The 12,964-nt window shown below is 40.5% G+C and overlaps 1 protein-coding gene across 26 annotated transcripts in view; it reads left to right on the forward strand.

Annotated features, from left to right (window-relative positions):
- Positions 1-12,964, forward strand: part of CADPS2 (calcium dependent secretion activator 2) — a 570,146-nt gene that overhangs the window by 545,455 nt on the left and 11,727 nt on the right. For 8 of the 26 annotated variants that reach the window (XM_034768267.1, XM_034768287.1, XM_034768239.1 and 5 more), the window contains one exon: positions 1,013-1,060. The exons of 17 other annotated variants lie outside the window; for them this stretch is intronic. In XM_034768267.1, coding sequence (XP_034624158.1) covers positions 1,013-1,060 — 48 coding nt within the window. Of the gene's footprint in view, positions 1-1,009; positions 1,061-12,964 lie in introns of all 26 variants that reach the window. One more of the 26 variants, XM_034768448.1, reaches the window with a different exon arrangement.

Here is a 12,964-nt window from a genome sequence, read left to right on the forward strand (position 1 = left end):
TCATATAGTTAGGAAAAACTTTCTATTATCTGATCTAAATCTCTCTCGCTGCAGATTAAGCTGATTACTTCTTGCCCTACCATCAGTAGACACGGAGAACAATTGATCATAACCCTCTTTGTAACAGCCATTAGAATATTTGAAGTGTGTTATCAGGTCTTCTTTTCTTTAGACTAAACATGCCCAATTTTTTTAACCTTTCCTTAGAGGTCAGGTTTGCTAAACCTTTTATCGTTTTTGTTGCTGTCCTCTTGACTCTCTCCAATTTGTCCACATCTTTCTTAAAGTGTGGTGCCCGGGGCCAACCTTAAAGGTGGGTGACGTGGGCGATCGCACAGGGCACCATGGTCAGGGGCTGCCGTGATCAAGTGGCAAGAAATGGTGTAAGTCTGGGGTACGAGGCTGTGGAAGGGAGCTCAGGACAATGGTAGGGGGAGAGGCAGCAGGGAGCCCATGTTCAGCTGGCTATCCACCACAATCCCCAAATGTTTTTCAAAGTTACTGCTTCCCAGGATAGAGTCCTCCAATCCAGTAAGCAAGGCCCCTATATGGCCTTCAGTCCCATTGAATTGAGTGGGACTGCTCATGCATCTATAGGTGAGCACATTCCTAAGTGTTTGCAAGATCATGCCCTATTATGGTGGGCACTGTGTATGTATGCATGAACACTTACGATGATTAGAGGAATAGAAATGAAGGGTAAAGCACTCATAGAGTATTCTCTGAAATTTAGAAAGACTGGGATTTATTACATATAACATACAGTGTTTCAGCATCCCAGCTTTACATAGCCTTTATTATTTGTATTTTGTTGTGCTTTTGTATTTGAGATGTTCAAATATAAGCCATTAACTTTGTTGACCTGTCATAACCAGTCATTCTATTTATTTTTATTTTTTTCTGTCAAAAGAAACTGATTGATCACATTATTTTGGTTATAATGTCAACACGCTGAATTGAATACTAATCATGTTTCCATGCCATAACCATTATTTTCCTTTTCCGTTAGTAGAAAGGGATGGATGATATAAGTTCATTGATGTACTTGAGGCTGTTTGAGGTAATAGTTTATTTCTAAAGATTGTTTTGTCATGTACCTCATTATGTGCTGAAGGGTGGAAGTGAAGTGCTTGTTAAATTCATGTGTGTTTGTTATGTCTGCTAGTATCTAGAAGCAAACGATTTATTGGCCAATTCAGCTGCATGTTTTTATATAGCATTTATAATAATTTGCAAAAATGATCTCTAGTTAAAAACTTGTGTTTCTTCTTAGTAAATAAAAAGTCATTTATTTTCCTGGTGACATTTGCTAGAGTAAGAATGTGTTTTAGATGTGAGTTTTGAGTTTTCTATTGTACTGGTTTGTTCTCGATGTTGTCCATGTCTGTCTCAGTAAGCAACATGAATGTAGTACTTAGAATTTAGCAGTGTTTTTCTAGCAAAATTTAATGTCTCGGTTTGAAAAAATTTCTCATTCTCAAATTACTACCTGTCAAGTTAGTTTTAGTTAATAATTGTCATTGTCAATGTTAAGTAATGATTTGCAAGTGTAAGATTTTACAAAAAGGTTTACTTTTGATCTAGGTTATATGCCAAGATGACTCTGACAAGTTGAAACTAGGTGGGGACTGGTTAAAGGCCTTGACTTGACTCTAAAGCTGTATGTGAATTAAAATCTGCGAAACTTGAGAGGAGCGTACCTAATTACCCAAAAGAAACTCAACAAGCAAATGTATTGTAGCTTGTTGATCTTCTTATTTCTTTGATAATTCAGAATAATCTTCAAGAAATATGTAGACTTCTTGCTCAGATTCTTGAAATGTGATCGCAGAAGAACACAATTGTCATTTGGCACAAACCCAGAATTACACATCTTTGCATGATGCACCTGGACATATGTGGCAGGTCTGGTAGAATCAGCTAATTAACAACACAGGCTTAAACAGGCACCTCATCTGGCAGTGTAGTTAGTTGCCTGATGGTGCTCAGCAGGATTTGGTAGTGCTTTTTATTTTTCTATCCTAATGGTCTGCTGCCCACCTAATTTTGCCTTATTGTCAGCCACTACTTACCGCAGCTTGAGGCCCTCCCAGGAGGCTGAATTACTATCAAAGGATTAGGGAGATGTAGCCTTGCAGCTCTGACATTTCTGATTACTTGTCTATGCCAGAACACTAATTAGCTGTGACTAATTAAGAAAAATGTTCCTGCCATAGAAAACCATTTAAAAGAACTGAGAAGTAGAAAAGCAATTCAAAAGCTGAGCAGTGCTCAGATTTGCCGATGCTCTTTAGATTTCCACCAAAGCCTTAACTCACCTTTAATTGTGCCTAATATTAAAAAAAAAAAAAAAAGCAGCCCTCCATATGTGAATTGATCTCAGTTTTTCTCTTGAACTGGAAGAATGTTTGTCTCCTTAAAATAGTTTGTAGTATCACTTTTCCTTCCAGTGGAAAAAAGAACAAATCTTTTTATTTTTCAGGCACTTTTACCAAACATTGAGTATGAATAAAGATGTTTTGTGCGCACACACATGTATACATACACACAGAGCAAGAAGCTATCAGTATCTTGCAAATATGTTATTTAAAGTTCACTGCAGTGTTATTATTTTTTCTAAATAATTTCTCCCACTTTTTTTTTTAAATGAGAAGCGCTATAGAAAAGAAATAAACCATTTAAAATCTGGTAAAGGTAGTCCAGTATGATTGTATAAAGAATAGAGGAACATTTATTTTTTCCAAATATTATTGAGAAGCAGAGAGCTCAGTCTAGCACTGATCCAACAAAGCTCAGTACTATTGAAATCAATGGAACTACTCACATGCTTAAAGTTAAGCGTGTGTTTAGCAAGATCAGGACCAATGTACACAGTGCCTTGCAGATGGAATCCACTGTGAGCATCTTTAAGAGTGTAATGGTGTGTTTTTTCTGTAGAAGAATGCTTGCAAGTAATTCCTTTGGCTCTTCCTGACTATTATGACCAGGGCATAAGCATGGTGGTAGGTCCAGATGTGGTCCTAAAGGTCTGGTCTACTCCTGGGGGGGCATGAACTAAGTCTGTCTAAGTTACGCAACTTCAGCTACGAAAATAGCGTAGCTGAAGTCAGTGTACTTAGAGCTACTTACCCGGTGTCTTCACTGCATTAGGTTGACTGCTGACGCTCCCCCGTCAACTCCGCCTACACTTCTCGCTCCGGTGGAGTACCGGAGTCGACGGGAGAGCGCTCAGGCGGTCGACCCCCGCTGGATTGATTGCTCCAGATGTAAGTGTAGACATGCCCAAATTTTCCCCACCTCTTCATTTTGATGATGTTTTTCCTTAAGTCCTTGAAACCTCCATCTTGCATCTTATTATTGTCACCCTCCTTTACTAGCATAGAAGCCATGGGAATGATTTCGCCTCAAAAGTTGTGTGCATCATAATTCAGTCAGCAAGTTGCGCTCCTGGGCTAGGTCTACACTACAAACAAAGGGTGTGATTCCCAGGCCGTGTGCGCATACTCACGCTAGCTCAGTGGGAGCTAGAGCAAGTATAAATAGCAGTGTAGTTGCAGTAGCATGGACAGCATCAGCAAAGGTTGGCCATGCCAAGCACCAACCCACCTGAACCCTCTGGGTATGTATTCAGCATGGCTGAGCCACTGCCCGAGTAACTGTGGCTACACTGCTCTTTATACTCACACTAGCTCTCAATGAGCTAGTGTGACTATATGTAGACAAGCTGGGAATCACACCCCATGCTTGTAGGGTAGATGTAGCCATGGAGGAGTTGTGTGCCACTTATTTCCCACAAGCTTAGTTGTGTCATTTGCATGACTCCTCTAAACTGCCGTAGTTTGGGGAGCAAGAGTCTCGGAGCTAGATGCTAGAAAAGAATTGAGAACTGTACAATATCTGAATAAACAAGAAACAGGGAAATGAAGTCATTTTCTCAACATTGCCAACTCTTGTGCTTTTATCATGAGTTTCATATTATTTAGAGTGTCTCCAGCTCCTGGTTTCATCTGATAACTTGAGAATCTCAGCTTTGACTTAAAAAAAGAAAAAGTACATTTCTAAGCCTTATGGTTGTGGAGAAAGCTTTGAAAACATGAATCCTAAAGATTCAAAAAAGAGAAGGCAAATTTTAAAAAATCCCAACCTGGATTATTTTGTAAATCTCATTATTTTTAAGCCAACCTCATGATATCTGGGGGTCTGACTCATGATTTGTAAATGCCTGTGGTTGATATATTATATTTATATTTATAGAAATATTTATGCTGGCCATCGTTTATTTAGACTTCTTTTCAATGCACTTATCCATCCATGTCTGTGCATCAAGAAAAATAACCAATTTTAGCAAACAGTGAACTCCTCCCAACACCTAGTCAAGATTAAATCCATTAACCCTTTTGTCCCGCTAGGGCTATGTGCAAATAAGCAGCTCGTTACAAGTATTTTATCTTTTATCTAGCTGGCTTGAAAAGTGTCCGGTACCTTAATGAAATTTATGGGACACTTACAAGTTTACACATATAAACCAGCACTGAAACGTTAGATGAGGCTGTTGGTAAGTGTTAACTGTGCCTACAGCTGTCACATTCTGTGCAGTCAAGGAAAATCAATAGGGATTGTACCATTTGTATTGTCTTATCTAATATTTTTTCACCATGAAGTGCCAGCCACAAGCACCACCTAGAGCATATTGATTTTGTGATGTAGTGTAATCCACACACACATAGTCAGCAGGTGAAACTCGCAGCTTATGGAACCATACCATGCAGGTTTGGTGTTTTTTACTTGTGTCTCATCTGCATCAAGTTCACTGCAAAGCAACAACATTATGTGTAAATATTCACGAACAGAAACATAACTGTATTATTCACCATGTAAAGAAGCTGCCAAGAATGAGAGGCACCCAGTGAGAGTGCTCTAGTTTTATGATAATTGGTATACAGTAGCAGAAATAGGGTGTTCCTTTGTAAATCAGAATAGTCTAATGAGAAGAAGCTGCAAACTATCTGAAATAATTTGCGAAGTTAATAAACATGTAGTAGTAAATACTGCTTGTCTGATCCTGCAGTGTTGAAATCAGTGAGAGCTTTGCCACTGATTTCCGTGAGCATAGGGGTCACATGTATAAATGTAGGATTTCTTTCAACCAAGAGAGGGGCCTCGTTTTTAGTGTTCCCTCAGATATCTATGTACCTTTTTCATAGGACTCAGGTTTAACACCTGTCCTTCACTTTTCACTGTGCACTGTACTGTACATATGTAAAAATGCGCAAACCAAATTGTAAAAACACAGAAGTGAATGGCACATGGAGAAGTTCAATCTGGGTTGAAAAAAATGTGTAAGTCAAAGAATGCAGATGTGTGAAATGGAAAAGATCTGCGCATCAGAGTTGAAAAGAAGTAAACCAGGAGTTATGTGATAGAAACAACATCCAGATTAGAGAGACAAGCATTTTTAAAATGCTCTAATTTAAAACATATTTGCCAAACTTCAGATGTAAATTGAGAGCTACCTTTATAAGGGGCAACACCACCAGGCCTGAAAATAAGCCATTTTAGGATCTGATCCTGCAAAAAACACTTATTCATGTCCTTAACTTTACACATTAGCCGTTCCATTGGCTTTGATGGATGACTCACAAAGGTAAAGTTAAGCTGCTGCATAGGTGTTTGTAGGACTAGGACATTAGTGATGGGGATAGTATTAAGTAATTTAAAACAGTAGCCTTTCACCTTTTATTTATTTATGTTGGGGATTCGTGTTGGCTTAAGCTCAAGAAACATTCACTGGCTGGTCTCATTCTGTTCCTTGGTGGACATTGGTCTATATCATTGAACCACAACATACAGCAGAGCACACAAATATGGCATGACTGGTAGTAGGTGCTCAAGGAAGCCCTAGTACTGTAATAGCATAAAGCAATGCAGTTCAGGAATGAAGTGCATAGGCGGGGGGGTGAAGCTATATGTTCCAATGCCATTAGTCTCTCACTTTAATAAGCCCTACATTAGCACACAATATTTAAAATAAAGATAACATAACAGATGTCCAGGTCTGAATGGCAGCTTTGTGTACAAATAATTTTTCAAAACCTCACGTCATTCTGCATCTATCATATGTGAGGAAGGGAGATGCAGATAAAATGGGTTCCAATTACAAAATTACCAAAATGTTGCAAACAAATTACACCTCTACCTCAATATAACGCTGTCCTCGGGAGCCAAAAAATCTTACCATGTTATAGGTGAAACCACGTTATATCCAACTTGCTTTGATCCGCCGGAGTGCGCAGCCCCTCTAAACCCCCCCCCCCCCCCCCCGGAGCACTGCTTTACCGCGTTATATCAGAATTTGTGTTATATTGGGTCGCATTATATCGGGGTAGAGGTGTATTTTGAAATTTTATATTCTGTCTCAGAGATAGCAATGTAGTATACAGTATGTGGATGGATGGTTACTGTATGTCATGTATTGAACATTTACATTTGTTATGGATGACAGTACTTCCACAATCATGTAGCCTCCAATTCTGAGCTCAGTTTAAAACAAAAAAACTTTACTTTTCTTCAGAAAAACAATCCCCTTGAAATGCAACATGCCATACCTCATTCCATGGCAGAGTTTTTCTAGGATGTTTGGAAAAAATCAGAAAGAATTTTAAAGCTGTGGGATTTACAAATTTCCCCCTCAGTGACATATTTTTAAAAATGATCCTAACAGTTTTTGGCTCTTCCTATCTCCAAAATGGCTCCACCAACAAACTCCAAATTTGTTTGGTATTGTTGGCCCCGTGGATTCTGTGGTTTGGGTGAGTATTTTTGTTGGGTTTCTTTTTTGCAAGGGAGGTATTGGCGGGTCGATTACAAAAGTGGATAATACGAACCCCTCACTAAGGTAGGCAGGGAAGAGACTAATTAGGGGATAATTTGAGTAGGGATATAAATAAAGGCACAGGAAGGCCAGAGGAGGGGCCCTGAGGGGAAAAGGAAGTGTTCTTCCTTCTAAGTACAGGCCAAGATAGAAGAAAGCTGATCACCATGCTGTAAGGAGAGAATAGACTTTGTGAAGAAGTAAAGGTCTGTTTGTCACTTTACCAGGCTGAAAAAAAAGTCCCAATCCTGTTTCCCTTTTCAGTGGGATTGGGCAAAGAATAGATCTGCACAGTTATCAGTGTTTTAAAGTGGCCGGCTGCAGTATTGTTCTTCCCCACTCTTCTCTTCCCAGGGCCAGCTCGAGGCACCAGCGCAGCAAGCAGGTGCTTGGGGCGGCCAATGGAAAGCAGCGGCACGTCCGGCTCTTCGGCAGCAATTCGGCGGCGGGTCCCTCAGTCCCACTTGGGGGGAAGGACCTGCCATTGAATTGCCGCCAAAGAATGAAGCGGTGGTGCTAAAAATGCTGGAGCCGGCCCTGTCCCTTCCTGTTACCTGTGGATACAGTTTGGACTGTACAGAGAAATTATTTACACACACATTGCAATGCTCTAAAACTTTTTCAAATGTTAGAGGGAGAGATTTGAAGTGGAGGATATATGGATGAGAAGGAGTCCAGGAGGAGGCCTGTAGAAGTGGGGACGTGAGTTTCAATAGACTGGGTGACTTAGAACTGTGCTACTATGTGTTGGATTGGGGCGTCTGTGGGAGGAAGAAGAATATGAAAGGACAGGAGACTGGCAGAGCATGCAGTGGGGAAAGAAGGGGAAGTGCAGGGAGCCAGAGGTATAGAAAAGGGTGCAGGGAATTGGGGGAGGCATAGAAAATGGATGTAGGATACTTGAATAAGAAGGTATACAGGAATTGGGATGGGGAAATGGGGAGTTTATCCATGAAAAATTTTAAATATTTAAAATTTTCTAAATAGAAAACTTTAAGCACTTAGTTTATAGCAGGGATCGGCAACCTTTGGCATACAGCCTGCCAAGGTAAGCCCCCTGGTGGGCTGGAACGGTTTGTTTACCTGTCGCATCCGCAGGTTTGGCTGATCATGGCTCCTGTTCCTGCAGTTGCTTAACACCATGAGGAGTACCAATACTCATGTTACTAAACCCTATGTCTAGTAGAAAGGGTTTACCAGATTGCACCCTTAGAACCAAATTCTGATCCCACCTGCATCCACAGCATGGAGTTCCAGGACAATGGGGGCGGCGGGAAGCGGTGGCCAGTACTTCCCTGCGGACGCGGCAGGTAAACAAACTGGCCCAGCCTGCCAAAGGTTGCCGATCCCTGGTTTACAGTGTAGATAAAAACTCCATTCTCTTCCACTGTCCTCTAACCCTATAATCCACACAGATACAACTCTAGACACACACAACTCCACATGCACAGGGCCTCATAAAATGTCACAGGAAGGATCCCCTCCTGTGGACCTTATATCCCAGATTTAATTTGATTTATAAAATTTATAAAAAAACAAATTGAGGAAATTCCCCAAAAAAATATTCATTACAAGAAGGTTTTAAGGTTGAAAGTGTGTTTCAATGGAGTTTAGTTGGCACCTAAAACCAAGATTAGTCATCTCTTCACAAAACTGTGAACCTTAAACACGCACACACACATCTACAAATGAACAGTTACAGGATTCACCCAGTTTCTTTATTCTCATATAATCCTTCATCATTATCACTCCATCAGATTTACACTACCGCCTGACATTAATTTTGCCCTCCCTAAAAGTGTCCGATATGTATGCAGATGTCAAAATAACAAATGACTGGAGATCAGAAAATCTTTTTTATTATTTTATTTATTGAAGGGACCCATTTCCGGCATATTACTACATTGCTCACTACAAAAAACTTCTTGTTATCGGATACACAATATAGTTAATATAGTTATAAAATACAACTTACCAGGCCTATCTACAATTGCATAAACCTAAAGTACCATACAATCAATGGACATTATATCACCAAATTACACCAGTAATTCATTAAAATATTATTTTACCCCTTCATCATATCACACTATGAAATATCTGAGGACGTATCTTAATATACCTTTTGAACTATATTATTTTTTGACTCTTTACTACACAATGAAAATAACATACAAAATCAACGGTACACATCCAGCAGCATATTTCCATTACACAACAAATCGAGTTGGCCAAATTAAGATTGGGTGTGTAAAACAGGGAGGGTTATAGTGAGTGATGAAGGATTGTAGGCAGACAATTATTGGCTATTCTTTAACTGATCATTTCCATACAGTTATTAATATTTGTTTTTTAAACATATAGAATTTTTTTTAAAGAATCAATTAAAATGTACCTTCAAATGTAACACTTTTTTAGTGTGTATCATAATAAAATAATATAGTCAGGCTTAGCAAATATATATTAAGTGCATATCTAGGCCAAGAATTAGCTACTCCAGTACAAATCCTTGCTATATGTTCTACTGTGCAGTGACCATAAGTATGGAGGCCACTTAATTCTGGCAACCTAATTCCAGTACAGTACTATCTGCAAATTCATATTTGCAAATATCACTTCTCTGTACACTCAGTGTTCTATAAAATGTGTGCAGCATAAAAATGCCACCTGATTCTAAAAATATTTCAAACTAAAAGGTGAGGCTCCATACACTGTTTGCCTGAAGCAATTACTTTTTAAAGACTTCGGTGAAGAATAATTATTGGTTTACCAAGATAAAAATAAAGTTTCAGGAGCAGCTATAAAAATATTCTAGTTACTCCTCTAATAAAGAACAGACAGGTTTTTTAGAGCAAAATAAAATTAAAAGTTGCATATTTAAAGCCTGTTCCTGCAGTTGCTTAACACCATGAGGAGTACCAATACTCATGTTACTAAGCCTTATGTCTAGTAGAAAGGGTTTACCAGATTGCACCCTTAGAACCAAATTCTGATCCCACCTGCATCCACAGCATGGAGTCCACCAGAACTTCAGGGCTTGGCTTTGTTCCACAGCTTCAGAGGCAGGGGTGAAAGTAACTTAAAGGACTTACTGGTACGCCAGAGTCCTGAGCAGGGGTGTGGCCTCAACCAGAAGGGCCGCTGTGGAGCTCCGGGCCCTTTAAATCACCGCTGGAGCCCAGCTGCCGGAGCTCCGGTGGTGCTTTAAAGGGCCCGGGGCTTCCCGCAGGAGCACCGGCCCTTTAAATACCCGCCCAAGCCCGGCTGCTGGAGCTTTCCGAGCCGTTTAAATCCCTGCCTGAGCCTGGCTGCCGGAGCTCTAGTGGGGATTTAAAGGGCCTGGGGCTCCCCGCAGTGGCTGCAGCCCTGGGCACTTTAAATCACCGCCGCGGAAGCCGGTCCAGTCCGGTACGGCGTACTGGTACTTCACCTCTGTTCAGAGGCCTAATCAAATGCTGACTACACACACACACAAACACAGACACTCGCCTCAAGAACAGTTATACGGAGGGATATGTTGTTGCCTGTCCCCCATGCTCTCTGCCCAGGAGCAGAGTCTCTGCCACACCTAGAGGCTAAGGGATGACCTCAGGGAGGCACTCCACATATGTAGTATCTCCCTAATTCCATAAGAGTGAGTTAGTGGAATCCCACACCCCTCCTAGCTGTCAAGTAGTAACCAAGAAGAGTGACTGGGCCTTGCAGTCCAAGATGGGAATCTTCAGGCTGGTATCTCTGAAAAAGAGCTGCCACCCTAGGATGAAAGTGGACAAAGCCCCCTTGGCCACACACACCAATTACTGTTAGAGGGAACAGATTCTTCACACAATGCACAGTCAACCTGTGGAACTCTTTGCCAGAGGATGTTGTGAAGGCCAAGACTGTAATAGGGTTCAAAAGAGAGCTAAATAAGTTCATGGAGGATAAGTCCATCAATGGCTATTAGCCAGGGTGGGCAGGGATGGTGTCCCTAGCACTGTTTGCCAGAAGCTTGGAATGGGCAACGGGGGATGGATCACTGGATGATTATCTGTTCTGTTCATTCCCTCTGAAGCACCTGGCATTTGCCACTGTTGGAAGACAGGATACAGGGCTAGATGGACTTTGGTCTGATGCAGTGTGGCCGTTCTTTTGTTCTTATTCCCTCCCCATCAGCTCCTCTCTCCCTTGGGCCAGCAAGGTTGGAGATCTGGGCCTAGTCCCTCTTCCCCGAGGCAGTTCCATTGAGTTACTGTTGCAGTAATCAGGAAGGTGAGAGGGGCAGGATCTGCAGAAGCCGCTCAGAGAAGATGAAGCTCATATGCTTGAACTGTCCAGTTCCCGCAGTCTGTTCCAAGGTCTCATGGAGACCATTAACCCTTCTTCACCAGGTTCACCTGTCTCCAAGATCAGTTAGGCTGCTGAGGAGAGACCATACATTGAATCATAGAAACATAGGGCTGGAAGGTTCTCAAGAGGTTGTCCAGTCCATCCTCTTGGTCTGAGGCAGGACCAAGTATACCTAGACCATCCCTGACAGGTGTTTGTCTAACCTGTTCTTAGAAACCTCCAGTAGTGAGGATTCCACAGCCTCTGGAGGTAACCTGTTCCAGTGCTTAACTTCATAATCCAACACAGCTGCAACATAAAGTTGGGACATGGCCCGTGAAACACAAACCTGCAATCGTCCCTTAGGAACTACTCTCACTGAAGCCAATAGTTTTGTCTGAGGAAGGGCTGTGGGATCAAGCCCAGACTTGCATAACTTCATATTTATCATTCTTCAATATTTGTGCAATGAAGTGGGGAGCTAAGTGTCATATGGATGTGCTTTTGCATTAGAGCAAATGTGTTTTAGTTAATAGAAATGATGTTGTGGCACCTGACTGAAGACCTTAGAAATATAAATTAAATTATCTGTAGTTACAATGTAGCTTTACAAGTTAAGGAAAGCTATTGACACTCAAAATGCAACATAAGCAATAGCAGATTGTTCCCAGTTAATAGGCCACTTCACTGTTTAAGGGTTCTATTCCTTGTCACCCATTTCCAGCTTTTGGCAAACAGAACTTGTGACATCAGATTTTGAAAAAATTAACAGACCGAAATGTTCAGACCTTGATACATAAAATTAGGCATCTCAATCTGTTTGCAGTCACCAAGATAATTGGCCTGATTTTTCAGAGGTGACGAGCATCTACAACATTCATTGAAAACAATGGGAATTGAGTGCTCAGTAACTCTGGGAACCCGTCCCCTTATCTAGATGAATGCATATGGAGTTAGGTGTCTAACTTAAGCACCCAAATAAGAAAACATTTGCCATAATTCCTAAGCCCAAAAAGTGTCCTTAAAGATACAATAAAAGTAATAATACTTAGGTCTTGTATAGCAGTTTCATCAGTAGATCTCAAAGCCCTCTACAAAGTAGGTCAATATCGTTATCCCTATTTTATAGCTGGGGAAATATAGAATGATTGAAACATTAGGTAACTAAACAGATCTTTTTGTCTATTGAAAATGTCCATATTATTTAATGTCTCTATTTATTTTTTTTATAACTTGCATTTTTTAAACCTAACTTCATTATTCTTTTGATTTAACTTTTTTTCTGAAGTGTTAAAGCACCTAGCATACCATTAGTGCTACGCATCTAAACAATAATACATTTTGATACAGGTGGTATAGTATTCTAAACACTCAACTATTTTACACTGACAGTTTAGCTTTCACTGTCTTGACATACAATCTTTCCAGTGGAAAGTATAATCTCTGCTATTGTTCCTATTGAGACAAGCATAGCTGGAGGAGGTAAAAACCTATCATTGTTTGTACAGCACCAATTCCTAATCAATAAGAAGCTAAACACTTCAGTAGAAAAAATATTACGGCTTTGTTTCCACAAAATGTTACAATTTTTTTTTCTCTCATCTTCATCAAAAGCAGCATTCTTGACAGTGCCCATTTGCCAGGAATAGCCAAGATATAGAAACCCTATGGGGTCTTGTGATTCAGATTTAGGAATATCAGACCTAGAAGGTCTAAGGCATTGTGTATTAGTATGTATTGAGTCCTCATTCCAGGTGGCAAACAGCTGCACCTTTTTATAAAACT

Source organism: Trachemys scripta, chromosome 1 (genome assembly GCF_013100865.1).
Source record: "Trachemys scripta elegans isolate TJP31775 chromosome 1, CAS_Tse_1.0, whole genome shotgun sequence".
NCBI classification, from domain to species: domain Eukaryota; kingdom Metazoa; phylum Chordata; order Testudines; family Emydidae; genus Trachemys; species Trachemys scripta.